The sequence below is a fragment of the Parambassis ranga genome, chromosome 3, assembly GCF_900634625.1.
Source record: "Parambassis ranga chromosome 3, fParRan2.1, whole genome shotgun sequence".
NCBI lineage: Eukaryota > Metazoa > Chordata > Actinopteri > Ambassidae > Parambassis > Parambassis ranga.
The window spans coordinates 1,801,733-1,823,657 of record NC_041024.1 but is presented as its reverse complement, the minus strand read 5'-3'; the positions used below and the strand labels follow the sequence as shown (position 1 = coordinate 1,823,657).

The following is a 21,925-nucleotide window of genomic DNA, read 5'->3' as shown; positions in this document are numbered from 1 at the left end:
CTATTATTCTTGGAAAATTGTGATTGGTTTTCTCCTAAATTCCATTTTTTTCTCCATAAATTTGACTTTCTTATAAGGTTTTACTTGCTCCTGTAGACGTCCAGACCAACACCAGCTGTTCACATAACGCAGACCCTGTTATAAAGCCCTCACCCTGGTTCTGCTTCTACCTTTGCAGCCAAGGGAGGTCATGTGGCAGCTGTGTGCACTGAAGATCACTGAGGCCATCCAGTACGTGGTGGAGTTCGCCAAGCGCATCGACGGCTTTATGGACCTCTGCCAGAACGACCAGATAGTGCTGCTGAAGGCTGGTGAGCGCGTCGCGTGGGTCACTGGGTGACACGTCACAGATTAATACTCACACACAGTTACTTCAGTGAATTATATTTAATGCTGCAAATGATAAAAAACAGGTGGAGCTCACAGATACACAGAAAGTTAGACACAAACAGAGCGGCAGTTCAGAGTCTGTTACCATGGTAACTGTCTGTGAACATCACCTGATTTTCTTTAAGAATCCCAGAGTTTGTCTCTGACTCCTCCCCTTTACAGACACACCTTCACTTCCTCATTCATTCAGATCTTATCAGGCTCATTTGTCTGAGTGATGATCAGCTGACTTGTTCTTTTATCCGGATCGTGATGAGTTACAGTTACATCATGCAGGACTTCAGGCTGTGTATTCTGTCGACTTCTTAGTTACAAGTTACAAGAGCAAAAGCAACTTTTTTCTGTTATTGTTCCAATAATTGATACAATCCACCCATAACCATACACCTATAATACACACTGAACCTCTGTCAGGAGCAGTAACTTCTTTTCTGTTCCAGACAGCACAGAGGTTTATTATTTAATTACTCTTAAAAAGGCCACAGATAGAAACAGGTGAATAATGTTCAACTCATTTTCATGTAGGTGCAGCCGCTGAGCTGATTCACCATCATGATCCTGATCAAAGAACAAGTCAGCTGATCATCACTCACTCAGAGAGGACCCCTTAAATGTGCCTGATAAGATCTGAATGAATGATTGAAGAGGAAGTGAAAGTGTGTTTGTAAAGGGGAGGAGACAGAGACAGACTCAGGGTTTCTTGAAGAAAACCAGGTGATGTTCAGACTAAGTTACCGTGGTAACAGACTCTTGAGTATAACATTTATGAATAGGACCTAACTCACAGCTAACTTTAACTCACCTCACCTCCCTTATTAAAGCGGTTGGCTGAAGGTTTCCCTCACATCAGGCTGAACACACTCAGTTTAAAGTTCTTCATGAAACAGGCTCCTGGTCCTTTCTGCGTCACAAACATATTTACAGGGACGTTATGTCAGAGTCACGTGACTCAGCTGCAGGACATCATGGAAGTAACGATCCGTATCTCCTCTCTCAGGTTCTCTGGAGGTCGTCTTTGTTCGGATGTGTCGAGTGTTTGACTCGCAGAACAACGCCGTCTACTTCGACGGGAAATTCGCCGGTCCGGACGTCTTCAAAGCGCTAGGTGAGCAAAGAAAGACACTCTCAGACTCTCAGTTAATCTACAAACAGGAACAAAGTACAGATCAAACCCATGTTTTAATGTTGTTGTTTTGGTTTGTGTGTGTAGGTTGTGATGACCTCATCACGTCAGTTTTCGACTTTGCTAAAAGCCTGAGCTCACTGCACCTGTCAGAGGACGAGCTGGCTCTGTTCTCAGCGTTCATTCTGCTCTCCGCAGGTACGTCTCATCATCACACAGTCCTTCACTCTGCCGAGCCTGCAGAGAATAATCCGTGTGTGTGTGTGTGTGTGTGTGTGTGTGTGTGTGTGTGTGTGTGTGTGTGTGTGTAGACCGGTCTTGGCTGCAGGAGAAGCTGCAGGTGGAGAAGCTGCAGCAGAAGACTCAGCTGGCTCTGCAACACGTCCTGCAGAAGAACCAGAGAGAGGACGGCGTGATGAACAAGGTGACGACCTGAACACGCACATTAAAATAAAAGTACCTGGTGCTTCCCTCTAGTGGAGACGCTGTGACCTGCAGTCAGAGTGAAACCTTAGTTACTCCCTTCTTATACTGAAGTACATTTTGTTGTCTGAAACATGTTCAAACACTTCAGTAACCTCCTTTCCTCCCCTTCTTTCTTGTCCTCTTCTCTCCTGTCTCTGCCTCCTCTTTCCATCACTCCCCTCTCTCTCTATGCTCCTCCTTGCTCCTCACCATCTCCCCCTCTCAGCTCAGATGTAAGGTGTCTGCACTGCGCTCGCTGTGCAGTCGGCACACAGAGAAGCTGTCTGCGTTCAGAGCCATTTACCCCGACATCGTGCGGTCACACTTCCCTCCTCTCTACAAGGAGCTTTTTGGCGCCGACCTGGAACTGACTCTGCAGACCAGCGAATAAACGCCAGCGTTCCACAGAGACGACGGGCCCTGAGGCGGTCCAAACCTGGTTTCCATGGACACAGAGGAGGATGTGACTCACACTGCGAGAGTCACCGAGAGGACACAGCCCTGAACTCCTCTTCACCTCCTCCTTATCCTCCTCCTCCTCCTACTACTCCTACTTCTCTCATGGAGTTTGGAAGGGAGGAGTCCGGTGGTCTCTGTCTCCACCTTCAGCATTCTGGACCTGGATCAGATTCACCTCTGACAGACTGGAAGACACGGCATCTTCTTCACTTACTGCACTTCACCAGGGGGTGATGCTGGAGACTTACAGTGATTGGTGAAGCCAATAACCAATCAATAACTGAGGGAGAGTCTGTCATCAGCTAAACAAGCTCAGAGCAGCTCTGATACAACACTCACATCTACGAAGGAAAAGTTGGTTTTTGTGTGTTTTTTAGGGGCGTTGTTAAGTTTTCAGCTCTACTCTCAGGTGGGTTTACTTGACTATCAGCTACAAAACAAGCTTGCAAATACACAACTTACCTAAAAATGCTCAGACAGCAGCAGCAGGACCAAACAACACAAGTTCCATCTTTGAAATGTTGAAGCACTTCAGTCCATCAGTAGGACAACCTCTCCGTCCTTCACTCATCCTTCCTGACACAAACAGAGACAGTGATGGTTTGGTTTCACAAAATATGTCTGAATTGACAAACACACAAATGACATTTTAGCAACTTGAAAGCACAACTGTCTGATTACTGTTAATTAAAAACAATCAGAAAAAGTTTTACTCTCAAACATTCTAATCCTCCCAGCAGCTGCTTCCTCAACAATAAAAGCATCAAGCTCATGAATGTGAGCCTGTAGCACCACCTGGTGGCTCATACACTGGAGTGCAACCAACCTTAAAGGCTGCCCCACAGAAAGACAGACTCTGCTGGAAGGTACCACACTCTACCATCATCATCATCCACTCACTCAGAAAAATTCTAAACGTGGCTAAAGTCAGGACATCTGGAATTTTATAATCTATTTGTTCCAATGTCCACATTTATGTTGCTGAGCTGACATGAGAGGACATCAGAGGGTGACAGCAACCACACTGCCAGCTCCACAAATGTTAACACAATGTTTCAGGATTCTTTTTTTCCTGATGGAAACAAAAAAAATCTTGACAAACAATTATGAGAAAAATACGATAACAGACGCTCACTATGCTAGCAACACTTAGCATCATTCATCACACTCAGTTTAGCTGCATGCTATCATTATAGGACTGCAGTGACACAATTAATGTCATCTAAAAAAAAGATGCATGTCCTAAACATGTTTCATTTTCTATATCGTCTCTACAACAACACCCCATATAGTGAGCAGGTAGTTGGGATTTGGATCATAGTTACCATGGAGACGACAACGCCATCTACAGTATGATCTGCTATCTTATGCTTTTAAATGTGTTGCACTCAGACTACAGCAGCGTCTCCATCTGGTTGGTTTGATTGGAACATAAAGGTCTAACATTTAAACATGGAGTTTGTCTTACTTCAGGACATCCTGCTGTCCAAATTTTACTTTAGGACTCAGACCCAGACTTTACAGTTTAATTAGTTTAATTCTACTGTACATACATTCGTGGCAGTTACAGCATTTCTCAGACGTCGACGCCATCTGGAAACAGCCAATAAAACTGGACTAATCAATAGCGAGGCTGCTTTGTCTAAAGCTCGGTAACAATCAGTATTTCTGGCACATAACGAGAATTTTAGCCATAACTGAATGTCAAGCAATAATGTACATTTGTGTTTATTGTGTACAGTTTTTAAATAGAATACGGCATGTAATGCAGATTGTTAAAAAAAAAAAGGGGGGGGGGGGTTTGACTTTGGAGTGTATCGATTCGTTTTGACCCGTCATGTGACCATATACGCTGATGACACGTTTCCCTCCCTCGTAACTTTGACGATGATTCTGTACAGGCCAGAGGAGAGGTGAAGGTTTTAACCTGTTGATTTATCTGCATCCTGGTGTGTAAAGTCTGGGTTAATATGCACCGCTCTCCTTTAGAGTTAGCATAGTGACAGAGAGCGTTTTTGTCTTTTTAATATGCGTGTGGTGCTAGCTTAACTTTTGTTAGCAGGGTTTTGATTTTAACAACTATGCCACGTGTTTCTTCACAGGGTAACACGTTAAAGGGAGATTCTGTCTTTACAAGCCGACAGGATGAAATTACATCTAATTTAGGTGAACATTCAGAGCAATAAACCTGCACAAAAACAGAATTTTCCTTCAACTTAGTGAACGTTATTATGATTGTGAAGTGTCATAGTACGAGGATGTTATTGCCCAGCCTTCACCTGTATCAGTGTGTTAGACATGGGACTGTCGATGTCTTTAAAACGTCACCTCTTTTGATACAAAACACAGCTGCTGTATCTGAAACGTCAAACGATTAAAACTGAGAAATGCATCTGTCTGTTCTGGCTTCCTTTAAATTAAACATACTCATGCTTTAACTATGATACGAGTAAATACAGTAAAACAACAACGTGAATCATTTAAAATAATCCAGACGGTGCTACTTTGAACCAGTGAAGCAGACAACTTTGATATTTTGTAATTTCACTAAAAGATGTTCTTCAGCTTGCATGTTTGTACTGTAAGAATGACCCATGAGGATAAAAGGATAGCTACGATTAACCACTTCAATTCTGGCAGCATTAAAACACTGTTTACGAACTATTTCAGTGTACGTTTTGACCTGCAATTGTGGCATGTTTGACAGTAGTAATATGATCCTATGACATTATTACAAAAGGGATTGTATTAGGGATGTCCAGACCCGATCATGTGATTGGAAATCGTTTCGGAATTGGACGTTACCTCAGATATATATTAGGGCTTAGGGATTCATTTGATTAAAAGTTTGAACCTGCAGCGCGGGATGACTCTGGTGTGTTGTCTCACAGTATGATTGTAGCTTTGGGTGCGAGAGAACCTGGGTTCAAGACTCATCCATAAAATCCATGCAGTCAGGTAAATATTAGGACCAACATCAACTGCACGTTGAATTTCTGCATAAAAAGACGATGCCACAAATTGATCCTTGGTCATAATTAAATGATTCATTAAAGGTTAAAAAGCTTTGACTGTGCTCAGGTTTAAAGGGATTTTATGAACATTTTGCAAATCGCTCACACAAATTTAAACATTAAAATATTATTTTTTACAAAAGTTTATCCCTTTATATATTTTAATGAAGATATTAGATTAGATGTATAGTTTTAGATTCAACAGTAAAACGTCTTCAGCCACGGTCGTACGACTTTAGAAAGAGAAATTATTTAATATTAAATACAATTATGCAAATTCAGCGATTGCAAAATGAGACTGAGAACAAAGGTGAGGTGGACTACTTTTCATGTAGGGAAGTCAAACATTTAAAAGATTCTGTTTATATAATACAAGTAATATTTTAAATATCAACCGTCAGAACATCAGGACCAGTTAGCAGCTTCGAAAGATTTCACATGAGTTAAAAACAATCGCCCAAAAACAAAGTGTTTGCAATAAAAAGATCCAGTAAAAACGAAAAGTCCGGTCCTCCTCAGCAACAACCAGGAAGCCATGATGGAGTCACATGACCAACATTCAGAGTGTCTGTCTGACCTGCAGCTTTCTGCACAAAGAACAGAATGCTCAGTCCTAATGGACATGCATGGGCCTGCCTGCTGTCTGTTCTTTAATCCAGTAGGTGGCAGTACAGCACAGCTGGATCAGCTCTATGCTGGAGTTCAGGTTTTCAGCAGAAAACAGGCAGATTAAACCCATTTCAGTCTGAAGGCTTCCATCACACGGTTGAATCAGGATCCCTGTGTGACTGACAAGAGTTTGTATCTGTACTATAGGCTCAATATCAAGATGTGTTCCACTTCTCAGAGGACTCTATCAAAGCAGCGGCCTCGTCTTCTCTCTGTCTGCACTTTTTCTTTCTTCCATCAGACTTTAAAACCAATGCAGCCTTTGATTTCTGCTGCCTGATGCCTCCTCCTCCCTGTTTTTTGTTCCATCCTTTGCCTGACCTTCTCAAAACAGCATCATCTCCTCACTGTCTGCTTCATGTTTGCTCCATCAGGTTATTTAGATTCTCCAGATGTGACACTCTGGAGTTGTTTAGTTTGTAATTTGTAATGCAAACATGGACCCAGGCAGCATCCAGAGGTACAATCAACCACAAGGGGAGGTCCTCCTTCTCTGCATCCTGTTGCAACACAGCTGTTATGAAATCAAGAAGAGCTAGCAACATGCAGGAGCTAGCAGGCAGACTGCAGGATCACAAGCTGACTGACCAATCAGAGCAGAAGAAACACATCAAGCCACCGACAGTTTTTAAAAGCTAGCAGATAATAAAGACACAGCACTAAAAACAAAAACTATAAACAAACCAGAAAACCAACAGACGCCTCTAAAACACACTCAGACATTTCACTTCCTCAAATGATGCTGATTGGTCCAAACATCACCTAAAGCCTCGATCTCATGGATTTCTGGACAGATGTATCATCCTTACACGCTGATAAGACTGGATACCAGGAGCAGCATCACAGACATTTACAGCACAGGTGTGAGGAGTCAAACAGCGCTGCTTAATCTCATCTTAAACTTAACTCACCAGTTGACAAGTTGTTTTGTATCTGTGAGGATTCTTTGTTCTTTTTCATGTGTTTACATCTGATCCTCGTGCATTTTGTTTCATCCTGTTTATATGTGAATTGAACAGCTTGTATACTGGCAGCTAAGCCTGATTTAACTGCTGTATGCTGTGATTGTTTATCAAAAGCTTTGAAAACAAATAGAAAAAAGTTTCTGCGGTTTTCTTTTCTCTTTCAAAACTGATTGAAAAAATTGGATCCAGGCTGCTCAAAGCGTTGCTGCTGTCTGTGTTGATTTTTCAGCCCTGATGATGCAGACCTGACGCTGCTGATTGTTTGGCTGCTGTTCAACACTAAATGAATTCTGATGCTCGTGGACTGATGAGCACCTGAGGCGTGATGAACCAGAGGTCAAATGAGGAGTTCACACAAACTGATGACGTGACGGGCAGGAGGGGGGGAGGGAGAGTGTGGGTGTGCTGGGAGGTAAACTGAGGGTGGCATCCCTCATCTGTAACAGGAAATCCTTTGGCAAATTAGCTGCTGGCTAATGAACGAGCATCAGAAGATGTTAACAGGTTCTAATGAAACGAAGTTTTAATCTGGTTATACAAGCATCAGCTCACTTTTAATGCAGTGCTCATTTAGTCCTCATTACCACTCGTTTAGCCTCACAATGCAAAGAACATCACAAGGGGACATCAAAAAACCCCTTAAAGGCAACATCATGCTCTCAGATTCCAGGTTATGTGATAAAAAATCATAAAAAGGGCTCTGTTTTCTTACTGTAAAGTAATATGTGAGATTGTTTAAAAGATAAATAAACTATGTATGTATTGTAATGCAGCACTTTCTACTGAACTTGACAAGCTAACAATCTAGCTGTAAAACCACTTGGGACCACTGAATGGACTTCTGAGTCAGTCCTCGCGAGAAGAAGTGGAGGCGTCCAACAGTAGACTTACACAGCTAACAGATCTCCACCTAATGATGTGACCAGGAGAGGCAGTGAGTGTAAGAGGCCAACAACAAACCACCGCCTGCAGGTCGGTCCATCCATCCATCCATCCATCCATCCATCCATCCATCCATCCATCCATCCATCCATCCATCCATCCATCCATCCATCCATCCATCCATCCATCCACCCCTATAGTAAAAATTGAAAGACTTAGCCTTATTGGGGTCTTTTATTCAAAAACTCAAACTTTCCCCCAATATTCAGCTGCTACTACTAACACTTTTGTGAATGAACAATAGTCTCTTAGAGGTACACCAACAGGTCCACCAATGTTTTCAAATTGGTGGACATCCTGTTTTCAACCTATCTGTCTCAAAGGTATGTAGGCCTGTCGCGATAAGCAATAAATCAATTATTTGCAAGATGACTTTAAATGGGCTGGGTAAGTTTTCCCGCCGCGGATTTAATATGGCCCACGGCTTCTGTCTTAAAATGTGTCAAATCAACAGATAGTTTTTTTTTTTTTTTAACTCATTGTGTAACGTTTACGTGATGTTCTGAGCAGACCACTGTCAGCTTGCGTCTGCGTCGCCACGGTGCGTCACAGTGCTGCAGGGCTTGGACGCTGGTTACAGCAATGCAGAGAGCTCTGAACACCGGCGCACATACAGGTGAGCCCACTCCCACCAGCAGGTAGAGAGTGCGTGTTGTTCGGCTCTCTGTTGCTCATGACATGCTAGTTGGTTTGACTTAACTCCATTGACTATGCTCAGATAAGATATGGATATAGGCCTACCACTACTCATAATAATGATATTAATATCAACATTATTATTATTGTTGTTGTTGTTGTTGTTATCTAGATGATTGGGGCCTTTCCAGTGTTAAATGTTCTTTAGAAAGTTTATTGATCTTTGAAAGGGTGTACTTGCATTATATGTCATTATCATTATATTAGTTGAACATGGTCTCAAAACGACAATATTATCGCTTATCGCAATAATTTCTCTTGCCAATTAATCGCCCAGCAAAATTTGTTATCGTGCCAGGCCTAAAGGTATGTAACACAAACAACACCCTATTCTACAGAAAGTGAGTCACTGCCTACACACCTTCAAGCAGAATAAACATGTCTATTGGCAGCATCAGTGCAAACACCGCTGTTTAAAATGCAGCTGAGACTCAGCCTGGTGCCATTTGACACAGTTTGAGTGTAAGATGAAGAAGAATGGCTCCTGTGTTGCTGTCTGCCTTACGTGGAATCAATCACAATCTGTTCTCTGTCTTTACACAGCTTTGGGACGCTCATTGCTACGCTTACTGTGGGATGTAAAACACGTGGAATGGGTGGTAAACTGCTCCGTGGGCCAGCCCTCCTGGTTGTGTTTGGAGCGTACACAAGACAACAGTTTACATTAGCAGCTGTGTCTCGCCCTGGCAGAGGACGAACTAATAAATCCTGTCAGCATTATTCCAACCAGGATTCTGATCGCAGCCAAAACGGCCAAATGCTCTCTTGAATCAGACTTTGATTTACCTCAGCAGCTTACACAGGCCTCCTCCTCTTCTTCTTTTACCTTTTTACCCCTTCATCCGGGCCCTCTGGCTCTAATTACCAGGACACACAGGAGGACACCACTGACAGACTGAGGGGATGCGCGGAGGACGGCAGTCTCTGGGGACGGCTGTTTGTTAATGAGATGGATCGAACTTGGCAGGCAGCAGAGCCTGGAAGCAAAATGTGGACAGAGAGACGGACGCCCAAATCTGTGCGCTTCGCTCGCATTTAACCAAACAAATCTGGAGCAAAGACCCGGGCTGCAAATAGCCTCCGAGTTTATTTTAGAGCCTGGGGATTATCCGTTTTCTACCAGCCTCAGTTTGATACAGTGTATCTGAGGGAGGACGGACTTCACCATGGAGCAGATCAGGGTCCCCCGCAGGCCTTTACAGTAAGGGCAAACCGCCCTGACAACAAATGCCCCCCGAAATTCGCAGTTTTGCTTGTTTGCCCAAATATCTGTTGACCTGAATGCGTGATGATAATGAGCTGATGATGTTCAGGGAGGTAGGGGCGTGCTCGTAGCGTGATAATAGACTGAACAACAGGTCTGACAGAAGCTTTTTAGCTTCTCCACACTCACCACGCCCACTCTGAAGCTCTGACCAATCACGCAACAGTTCTCGGACACAACCGAGAAAAAAACTCTGTTTAGAAGATGTGTCCAGAACAAGCTGCGTCGTGCGACCAGTGCTCCAAGAAAAGAGTGCAGGAACAAGTTTCTCTGTTCTCTTGGAGTCCACCAGCAGCAGAGCAGCAACCACACTGCAGATCCACAGCTGCACCCAGGGCCAGCCAGGAGGTGTAATCCCCTCAGCAGGTCATGGTTCAGCTTCAGGGCCCACTTGGCCGTGCCTAGTACCTGTGGAGGGGGGCACCCAGACTTCACAGTCCTGGACTACCTCTTTTGGACTACCTACCCTACTTGCACATCTTTATTTACTCATGCTGCACATGCTAATCCTGGTCTACATTTATGTTTTATATTTTACTTTTATATTTCATATATTTTACTGTTTACTGTTTAAAGAGCAAGTCCTAATTTTGTACCATAAACATGCAAATCTGAGCTGGAATGACAATAAAGTTCCTTAAATCCTTGAATAATACTGATACCAAAATGCATCAGACTATTAGAATTTTATGCTAAATCCTGTCATAAATTTGAGCGTGGATTCTTGAAGTATTGCCACATTTATTTATGACATTTGATTATCAAAATCTATTTCATACTCAAGTCCAGAGGAACATTTCTGCCAAATTTTAAAAAATCCCCTGAAGGCTAAAGCTTAACAAGCCTCAAAGTCTGCACAGATGGACAAACAAACCAAAAAACAAACACTACAGCTACCCGGCGAGACATTTGTGGAGTGTCTTCTCCAACCCAAAAATGTCTCTAAATAATTGGACCAAATAATTGGCCCAAATCATTCTAGCAACCCTTGAAATGATTTCAGTGTTACTCAAAGTTGAACTGAGGAGAGAAATCCCTGAAGTCATCCCATCAGGGTAGCTAAAATATTAAATTGTTGAAGTCCCCCAGGAGTCAGGAAACTCCTGCTGCAGCTTGTTACTGAAACACTTTTCCACCAAAACACAAGCAGAGATGGAATAAGGACCAGAGAGAGTCAGGAGGATGAGTGGCAGTGAAGCACAGCACTGCAGGACAGACACCCTCCGGCTGTCACTCACCTCACACGGATCACATTTAGTAGCTTTAACCCCTCCACACTCCATTTTCTCATCTCCGCTGCCTCCATATACGCCCTGACACGCAGCGTCCACTTCTGCCCATCATATTATCTGCCACATCTCCTGCCTGCCAGGGCTCTTCAGGGGTCTATCACTTCATCAGACCACTCAGGGCAGCACCAATCGCCTGATGGAATCACATCATGCTCTCTGTACAGTGACGCGTCTCAAAAACCCTCCAGGCCAAAGCCATTAACTTCTCTTCACTGCTACTGTTACTCAGGTCCTTACACGACTCCAGCCACATCATTCACACCAGGCATGTTTTACACTTCCTCTCATGTCACTCTGTATGAAGCACTTTAGATGAACTCAAACCAGCAAAGGTGCAGCTGATGGTACATTTCCATATACTTGTTAGTACTCAGATTCTGGCAGCACCTCTGGGGGCTGAGAAATAATGTTCCACACACTGCAGTTCCTCAAAGGGCCACTTGAGGGTGGCTCATTAAGTGAGACAATCCCATACACTTCTAGCTCCCTGCTGTGGTTCACACAAAGACTGGTCCGGGACTAACTTAAGCTAGCTTAGCACAAACACTGCTAGCCTAGATCAAAAGGACTTTAGACACCCATTGGCCCTGCTGTCACAATTTCCACAACAAAAACACACTCTATCAGCTCAGTTTACTGTTGTCAGTTTTTAGAGGACGGCTTGAAAAATACTCCTTTTCTTTTGGAGTCACAACTTCCTCATTTTAGCTAATCCTTACTAGCTCGCCATGACAGATTAGCTTGTGAATATTAGCGTGTCTAGCCACAGTAACGCTGCAACACATCCAACACACCACTAGAGCAAGTGCATGTAACTTGTGATAACAAACATGTAAACCACATGAATCAGTACTTGTATCCAAAAAAACATTTTTTCCCATTCATAGCTCTTCTCCGCAGCCCAGCGAGTGACTTTCACTTATTCATCTCGGCCTCTAACCTGCTACCTTAAACCTCATCTTCTTCCATTTCCTTCACTCTGCCATTAACCACCACCCCCTCCATCACCGCCTCTCCTCCTCCGCTGCTGACATCCGTCTGTATTTCTGCCTCCCTGTCTGTGTTTCGGTCTAAATCACATCCTCCTACAGGGAACTATAAGCTGAATCTGTGCCAGCAGGACCGCTCCGTGTCTCCTATTACGTGAACCCCACATTTCTGCTATTTGCTCTCATTTCCCAGGTCTGCCTCCTCTGTGCGTGAGTGTGCATGTGTGCGCCTTGTGCATTCAGAAATAACTTCATGTTACCTGAGTCTGGAGGTAAAGATCTAAGAGGGCCGGCTGAGTCACTTCCCACCGTGCTCTTGCTTTGAACTTGATGCTCCTCCCCTCTCCGGCCTTTCCTTCCTTTTGTGTTTCAGACTCTGATTTTTGTGTGTTTTCCTTTTTCTTCCAGCTCTCAACAAATTCCTACAGTTTAGTCTTCATTACTTGTGTTCCTGCTCCCACCATGCAGAGCTCGTCTGCTGCCCACTGTAACAGTGTTATACAAGCCAGCGTGTACTCTCACAGGTGTATGACTGCTTATTGTATATCTGAACTGACTGCCTGCTGTTCGGACCCTTTCACTCTTTTCACAGTTTTTCAGTCAGAACTCGAGAGCCCATCAAACAGCTCATTATGGCTACTTTCTCTAATCAACTGATTCACAGTCCTAAAACTCTGACCACCAGCATTTAAACTCTTCATCCTCTAATGTTCCATTCAGATGTTTTTAGGTACACTCATGTTACACCTGATACTGGACTAACTGGTCCAATATTTGATTTCAAAGGCTGGACCAAACAAACCTAGCCCAGGTACTGTTCAATGCAGCTGATCCATAGAGCTGATCTGTTCACTCCAATAGAAAGTACATTTCCTGGTACGAGGCGACAGAATCGCAGAAGCAGGAAGCAACTGCGACACAGCATCTGTCACTCAAAGTCACGCCCATAATTACGTGGAATTTTAAGTCAAGATATAATTAAACAAGTGAGTTTAAAAAAACACATTTACCCGCCTACAGCTGACATTAGAAGGAAACTAATCACTTAAAGAGCAGAGTCATTTTTCGAACCAGGCTGTAAACATGTTTATTTCTGCTGTGAAGTTGGACAAGTTTTAACATGGGAGTCTATGGGAACTGACTCACTTTTGGAACCAGCCCCTAGCGGCTGCAGTGTGAAATGCAATTTTTAAACACTTCCGAACTGGCCTCATGTCTGAACCCCGGATGTTGCTGGTCTGCTAGTCTGCTAAAGGCTTATCAGCTGTTCGAATCTGAAACAATTCCATCAAGGCACTCTCACAAGAACAGGAAGTCATCGACTGGCTGACTGGTCAACTGAGTCGTTTCGTTTCTGGTATGTAACTTTGACTTCCTCTACTTTTTAATGACAGCCATGTTATGGTATGCTGCCATCTTCCAAGTCATAGTGTAGTTTACCTGCAGAAAGTGCTAACATGCTAACACATTTCTCAGTTTTAGCACTCACTCCACAGTCAGTTGACCTTACTGTCTGCTGATCAATTAATTCATTCGTATTAGTGAAGTATTAAAAGGTCTTTTAGGTGTAATTAATTCCACATATTTAAAGAGATTCAGAACATCAACCTAATAACTGAGAGCAGTACAGATGTGTAAAAGCTGCTCCTACAGATGTTCATTCATCGTTTCCTCTTGTTAAATGGGCTGATGAGTCCTGACACCTGTGGGGCTCCAGCCTGGAGTTTCCTCCACTGTGTGTGTGTGCACACGTCTGGCAGGTTGTGTTTAGTATGCACACAGGTGTCTCCTACTTCAGCGCTGGACGAGCTGAATGCAAACACTTATTAATTAAAGGCTAATTTCCCGCTCCATTGATTCCAGCTCCCATGTAGCTGCACTCCTTTCCCTCAGAGGACCAGCGGGCACACGGACCACATGCATCCATGTGGATTTCTCTTTTCTTCAAACAGAAGTGTGTTTTTTTCCAGATTCATGGATTGTTTTTCAGGTGGGAGCTTCCACACCCTCCTGACATCAGGGGAGAGTTGTTGCCTCAGGGGTTTTTGGTTGGTGGGTTCAGATCGTCAGAGTATTGATTTCTGTACGGGGATCTGCAGCAGTTTTAGGGAGTACATGTGGGATTTGTGTATGTGCAGGGAAAATCCTGAATATAGCAACAATATATTAAACATGAGGGCTTCATGAATTATTCCAGGCTGCCAGTAATTCCTACTGAGACTGTTCTGTCCTTCCTTAACCTTAAAAAGCAGCTTTATATCATCACAGAACTGCACACATAATATTTTTAATTAATGTTTGTCTCTGACATTATTCATTTAGCCAAAAGGAAAGCAAAAAGGAAAAACACAGGGCCCAGACTAACCACCCCCCATGATCCAGTAGCTTGTAGATCCACCTTTGGCAGCAATAACTTGAAGTAATGGTTTCCTGCAGGATTTTCTCAGTGTCTCACATCACGGTGGAGGACGTTTGGTCCATTTCTCTTCACAGCTTTACTTCAGTACATTCAGGTTTTTTAGCATTCACTCATGTCTGTCATATCTGAAGGTCCCACCGCAGTATTTCAGCTGGGTTTAGATTAGGCTGGTGCAAAATCGTATCGTGTGCAATTAATCGTCAGAAAAACTGTCATCGATTAATATTTGCCACTTATCGATTACGGCGATTAGTGCCTCGTCATGATGACGCATTTTTGTGTGCGACGTACTCTCACCATCACCCGCGCACATGTGAGCCCACAATAACAATAATGGTGGAAGGCAGCGGTGTTCAGTTAGATGATGCGGAGCAGCACGTTCCTAACAAAAGTTCAACGTCTGTCACCATAAGCCGGAGCACGAAGAAAGCTGAAGAAAGAGCGACGAGGACACAACGCCGGCTACAGCTGTATATAGTGCAGCGACATGCGCTAGGGGAAGCGTGGAGCGTTGGTTGTTGCCATAGTAACTGAATTTTTGCTCGTATCAAATGAATAAACTCTGATCTTTATTTACTCCACAGCAAGACAGGAAACATTACAACAGAGAAGTCTCCTCCAGCAGATATTGAAAGAATTCCACTCAGCCGAGAATCCGCGATACGTTTAGTCATCGTGCTGCTTACGACCTGGAAGATTGTAACGCAGGTTGATTTGCACAGACACACATTTAAATGTGGAACTGTCCGGTTTGTTTATTTGTTTGTTTTTTCTGCTGCTGTTCTACAGGCTGAGTGAAAACATGCTCTAGTGTGGGACATATTCCAGTCACAGGTTCATTTGCACAGACGCATTTTTAACTTTAATAATCACTGATGTGACTTTTCTGAACTTTGTCTGTTTAATTTTAATGTCGACATGCTTTGTGACCTTAAGATAAAAACATTTGAAGGACAAAGTTACTTTAAATGTTTGCTTCATTATTATTTTGAAGCAGTTTGTGCCTCAATATTATCAATACATATTTCCATGGCTGGTTGGTGCCTGATCACCAGCTTAGCCTGTTAGAATGAAGTAGTTAACTTGACTGATGATTTGTCGGTATCATGCTAGAACACTGTGCCAATTTAGAGTCAAAAACATGTCAGTGCAACTGTCATCAATTAATCGTCAAATTAATCGTTATCGGCTAAATGCCACAATTAATCGTGATTCATTTTTTTGCCAATATCGCCCAACCCTAATTATAATATAATCACTGTTTCATCTTGCTGTCATGTTTGCTCCTCTCTCTCTCTCCTTCATCCTCTCTGTCCTGTCTCCCTCTTCTTCTCCTCCTCCACCCGGCCGACTAGCAGCAGGACTGGTTCCTCCTTAAGAGACGGGTCCTGCTCAAGGTTTCTTCCTCTTAAAGGGAGTGTTTCCTTGCCACAGTGCTCTTAGGGGGGTTCGGGCTCTGGGTCAGAGCCGACAGACTCAAAAGGCGGCGGCGCAAAATAATCAGGTCAAAACGATGTAATAATAAGCAAATAAATAACTACTCTTTGTAGTCTTTATGTTACTTATAATGTGTTAAACCTTCCTGCTTCAACTTCCCACCTTAGTCAGGAAGCACAGAGGAGCGACACACACACGTCACGATTAGTCGATTTTTAGTCGAAATTTGAGGGTTTTAGTCGACCAAGACTTTCCTTGGTTGATTACAGCCCTAGTGTGCGTCCACGCGCATCCACACAAACCTACTGAACATGCTGTAGTACAAATGCCAGGTGTTTAAGTGGCGCTGTAATGTTACCACAGACACACACCAAAAACAGAAAAGAAGACCTGGTGCATGCACACAATACTTGTGCGATGTAAACATAATAACATGGATCTAAAAACTTCATAGCAAACAGAGACCAGCTCAGGTCTTTAAAGGCTTTGCTCTCCCTGACACATCACTGCTCCACTCAGCAGCTGTCCGTGTGTGCAGAGGCGACCCTCGTCAGACCGCCCACAGGCAGAAGCATGGAGTGTCAATGGGCTGGAAGGCAAGGACCCAGTTCTCGGATGAGTTACTGGATTGTTTGCATTTAGAAATCAGTTCCTGCAAACTCAGAAAAGTCACATTACGCTCAGATCTTCTTTTTTACCATCTGACACTGATGTTTAGGAATCTGAGCTGCAGTCACTTTTCTTTCATGTCTGCTATCTGCTGTGTTCCCTCCCTGATCACACAGAAATCCACCAAGCTTATCAACACTTTTACCACCTTCTAATGTGTTTATCCAGAGTTTAAAGTGGCTTTGTGCTGCTCAGACTTATCTCAAATGGAAGTTCTTATCTGCTGCACACACAGCACAGCTGGAATAGTAAAAAATGAGGTTAGATATTATAGCTGTCAATGTTATCTCGCTGTAAACACCACACACTTCCTAACAGCATAAAGGAAAGCACATACAATCAAACTGTGTGGAAACTAAGGTGAGGTGGCACCTTTCATTTCTCTCTAGAGAACGTCACGTTGAGCATCTTTTAGCTTTATCATTATTAAAGAGGCTTGGGTTAGAGGTCACAGCCCTCCACTCCTCCCAGAAACACTGATGCTGCGATGAGTCAGTCTATAAGACCACATTCCAGGCAGTGTTCTCCGAGGCGAGGCTGTCAAAGGTTGATTTACATATTATTACCTCGTTATACATAAATTTAAATAAAAGATCATCCGACCTCCACCATGTTGGCAGCATCACAGTCCACCAAAACACCAAGTATGGACAAAGAGGTGGAAGCACGAGTGGAGCTGAGGGTGATCACAGGAGCAGGAAGCTTGTGCCTGTCACTCATAGCGGTAACGCCCACAATTATGTGTAATTATAAGTCATAATATTATCAAAATGAGGCAGCTTGTATATGCAAAGTCAGCAATTTTAACATGGAGGTCTATGGGGATGGACTCATTTCTGAGCCAGACCCTAGCGGCTGCGGCGTTAAAACTTCAGCACTGGCTCCAGGTCTGAGCCCTGGAGGTTGCTGCGTGGGTGTGACCAACCTGCTGCAGGGGTTTGACCTAAAAGCGTAATGGTGATGCAGGCAGTAAAACACAGGTGTGTTTGTGTGGCGGGTTCGTGCCGGGAAAGCGCAGCACTAACAGCCTCCTTCCTTCCTCCTGAGGCAGCTCAAAGTGGAAAGTTGAGAGTTTGAATTAGATCTCTGCTCACGCAATGAGAGCGCCATGCTGCCGGGCACCATCGACTATCTTCAGCCCGGAAAACCTTGCCAAAGGTGAGGCAGCCACTAATTATGTCCACAGCACTGGAACAGCAGCCTAAACAAAGAGTCGATAAGGTTCTACAGCATTTAACCAACAAAGGGAGACCAGAGGTAGAGCTGAGCATCCCAATATTAGCCCCAGTTAGAGACAGAGAGCATTTGGTTTTTACTTAGCCGTTAATAGCCGAGGTGAGCGCTCAATGGAGCGGAATAATGAGGCGGATCAATGTCCATCGACCTGCAGCCCAGCCCACCACACTTCCCATTACACTGATGCCTCGGGGCAGCCTAATCTGCTTCCTGAGTGAGAGGCTAACTGGAAATAACACTCAAGAAAGGAGGGACTGGGAAGGACTATTGATTCATGCCATAAATGATACAAATATTGTTTTGTTTATTTATTTTTTTAAGGTTTCAAATGCTCTTCTGCAGCTCAGCAGTTTTATTTATGGACTCCTGAAACAGTTGGGTTGGAGGTTTGGGAGCAAATAAATACTGATGCTGAAAACTATTGTCTGATCAGATGATGGGGTGTCGTCTGTTTGGCTTCACTGAACGATGTTCTGCATTTGTGGTCGACAAACATTGTTTTTTTCTGTGGCTGAAGTCAATCTTTCTTAAAAAAGGGCAGTCAATGGTTGATTAATGATGCTGGTGGCAGATGTGTTTGGCTGTTTTTCTTTATTTCCTCCATCTGGTAAAACGCACTGATAATAACTGCAACACAGCTGAACTGATGACTGGGTATGAACATCCTTCTATGGATAATTTTACTGTTTAACCCTCATGGACTGTTCGCAAACACTACCCTTATGTGTTGTTCGGGACAAAAACGTCCCCTAACTTCAGTTCTAATCAACAGTAGTGAAAAAATCATTTTCCCCCAGGATTTTAATATGGTCATTAAGTTGTTAACTGTAAAAATCACAAATGTTACCTCCTACCAACAGGGTAAACCACCAACAATCAAGAATGCATGATTATGTAGTGCCATGGCTGTGCAGTCAAAAAAAGTGGTTATAATGGAAGTCTATGGGACAAAATGGGAGAAAAAATGAAAATCCAGTGCTGTGCAAAAACTAATAATGCAATAAAGTCAATTTTTTTACTGATGTTTGACATGACCAAGACTGTAATAAAGGTTAAAAAAATCCAGTCCACATTCACCTTTTCTATTAAAAATGAGCCATTTTGTGTGTTTTTTCCATTTATTAGCACCACCCCTTATAAAATTGGTGATTAAAGGGTTAAAATCCTGGGGGAAAATGATTTTTTCACTACTGTTGATTAGAACTGAAGTTAATTAAAAGGTCTATGCAAAAAAAATTCAAAAAAATATTTATCTGATATATTTTTAAAACCGTTAAAGTTAGGGGACGTTTTTGTCCCGAACAACACATAAAGGGGTAAAATTTGCCCACAGTGTACTGTTGACCTATGAAAAATTTTAAAATCATATTAACAAAAATTATGTAAAATTAAGCTTGTTGAGCAAAAATGATTCAATTTGTTCACATATTGACAAAGTTATGGCCAAAATAAACAGAAAAATTTCTCTCAGAGGACAAAAATGTCCCGAACAGTGCATGAGGGTTAAATGGCCAATAAGAGCAGTCCACATTAGTCTACTGTGTACAGCACTCGGGTGTCTTTCTGTGGCCTGGTTATCATTACATTACAAATTTGTACGTCCAGTTTTTGAATGACAAAAACAGTTCTCTGCCACCTGCTGGCCTGGGAAATAATTTCCTCTCACAGACTATACATGTTAAGCTGGGTGGAGATGTGGAAGTAATAAAACTGCACTCCACAGCCACTAGGGGGCCGACTCCAAAAATGAGTAAATAATCCCTTTATTATAAAACCAGAAAACACTCCACTTACGTTGATCAAGTTATTCCAGGAAGCGAAGCGACATCAGTGGAGCTGTAACGAGGTGATGAGACACCAGTTTCCAAAAATAGTGTTTCCACTATTCCCACAACAACAACAGCACATCTGAAGCGACACAAAGGTTTCACACAAACAAACAGGCCTCTCCTGATTCACGGCTAACATCAATTTCCCCCTGCTGCGGTGACGGGCGGCTCTCCGGGGAGCAGTTGGGCTCTCAGTGACTTCCTGGGAGTCAGGTGGGTGCAGCGACAGCCGAGCGCTCCGCCACGACTCATTCACTTGTAAATTGGAGGAAATAACAGAACCAGATGTTCTCGTTATTTCCACTCGGCCCGGGAGCATCACAGCCTGTTAGTGTTTTGGACAATTTTCAGCAAGCGGAAGCCTCTCATTTCACAGAATTGTGTCCCTCAACTCCCAGCAGGAGAGAGAGAGGGGCCCCTGCCTGACCCCACAGCTGTTTAGATTTCTGTGATGTGTTACAGTCCACAAACATCAGTCCACAAACAACAGTCCACAAACATCAGTCCACAAACAACAGTCCACAAACATCAGTCCACAAACATCAGTATACAGGGTGCTGTAACTACTTATATGTGTTTTAAATGAGGATTGGTGAGATGTTTGAAAAATCTAAACAGAGGTTTATCTGTTGTATTTAGGCTGCTATTAGTCCAGATTAGGTTTAGAGACAGCGAGTCACACAGCATGGGAGATACGTTTACATTTGCACTCATGTATGTTAGCACCCTCTGTTTCTAGCCTTATGCATGAAGCTGTATCTGTTCCTGTGTTGCTACTGAATACCTGCATCTCCCCTCAGGGATCAATAAAGTTTCTATCTATATTTTCTTCCCAATAAAATAATACTATATCATTAAAGAAGCCCTTAAATCCATTTCAAATCCATATTTCTTATTTGTCGCCTGAGGTCTAAAGTCAGTCAGTGACATGTAAGCTATTTCTTTTTGAACCATATTTTAAAAAATGTTTACAAATTCTTGATCAATTATTAGTAACAATAATATATATGCGCCTAATAAATCAAATTATATCCTTGTTTTCGGTCACGTGTATCTGCACGTAAGCACGCATGCGCTGAAAGCAATGGTTTTGTGTTTCAGCCGCGCTGAACTAGCAAACAACAACAATCAAATCTGAACACACAACCACGATTCAAACACTTTCAGATTCAGCATCACTCACCCTCTTTAAAGACGTTTCTATCTTTGATGTCCGTCGTGAATAAAAGTCCAGAAATCCACTCGTGAAAAAAACAAACATGGCTCCTTGTGTCTTCAGAATCCGCGTGTTTTTAGGTTTTCTCCTGTTCCACAGTAACTCCGGCGACAGTTGGCTCCACGGGAAAATGTTCCTGCAAACAACAACTACTAAAGTTTCACTCGGCCGAGTTTTCATATTGATAAACTGACGACGTGGAAACACACAGACTCACCGAACGGGGACACCTGCTGCAGCCAGAGCGTCTTCTTCTTCTTCTTTGGTGTATTTGCTGTTGGGAAACAAACGAAATAGCGCATTAGCGCCACCAATAGGTGTGGAGGTGACCATGCATACACTATGTTCGACAATAGAACTCGGTTCTCTTGAGGTAAAAATACAGAAAAAAATTAAACTTCTGAAGTGTTTTAAAAAATATGTTTATGTTATTTTTAGACAAGAACTCACATACTTCATGATGAATTGATGATTTCTTATCAGACCTATTTTTTTTATTTTAGATACTGTATTAATCCCAGAGGGAAATTCTTTACGGCTGCTGCCAAGCAGTGTCATACAATGACGAGCAAGGCGCGCCACAGGCTAGGGTGAAGTGTCTTGCCCAAGAACACACAACAGTGACTAGGGAGGAGTTGGGATCGAACCACCAACCTTCCAGTTACGCCACTGTTGTGTTCATTTGTCCGAGTGTGTTTGCACGCCGCTCCGTCTCCTCCTCGCTGTGGCTGCAGCCTGGAGGGCTTTTTTTTGTCTCACAACAGTTGCTTCCTGAGTGTTGCAGCTCTCCTATCTATTAGTAGATTTAAGCCTGAGAAAACACTAATTAGGCCTTCATCTGTGAAGCGAGT

The 21,925-nt window shown here is 43.1% G+C and overlaps 1 protein-coding gene and 1 long non-coding RNA gene across 4 annotated transcripts in view; one reads left to right on the top strand and one right to left on the bottom strand.

The window, feature by feature from the left end:
• The window catches only part of LOC114433116 (nuclear receptor ROR-alpha A-like), a 60,731-nt gene extending 57,829 nt beyond the window's left edge, over positions 1 to 2,902 (top strand). For both annotated transcript variants that reach the window (XM_028401460.1, XM_028401461.1), the window contains 5 exons: positions 179 to 311; positions 1,388 to 1,495; positions 1,601 to 1,711; positions 1,825 to 1,937; positions 2,205 to 2,902. In XM_028401460.1, the coding sequence (XP_028257261.1) occupies positions 179 to 311; positions 1,388 to 1,495; positions 1,601 to 1,711; positions 1,825 to 1,937; positions 2,205 to 2,369 (630 nt within the window). In that variant the 3' untranslated portion in view covers positions 2,370 to 2,902. The remainder of the gene's footprint in view (positions 1 to 178; positions 312 to 1,387; positions 1,496 to 1,600; positions 1,712 to 1,824; positions 1,938 to 2,204) is intronic.
• Positions 198 to 21,339, bottom strand: LOC114433117 (uncharacterized). Of its 2 annotated transcripts, XR_003670339.1 has the most exons (6): positions 21,292 to 21,339; positions 21,042 to 21,210; positions 2,900 to 3,013; positions 1,660 to 1,898; positions 1,193 to 1,491; positions 198 to 332 (listed from the first exon to the last, which is right to left on the bottom strand). It is a non-coding gene; the product is annotated as an uncharacterized LOC114433117 (long non-coding RNA). The 2 variants fall into 2 exon arrangements; XR_003670338.1 differs by lacking the exon at positions 198 to 332 and having other exon boundaries at positions 402 to 1,491.
• Between the last annotated feature and the right edge of the window lie 586 nt (positions 21,340 to 21,925).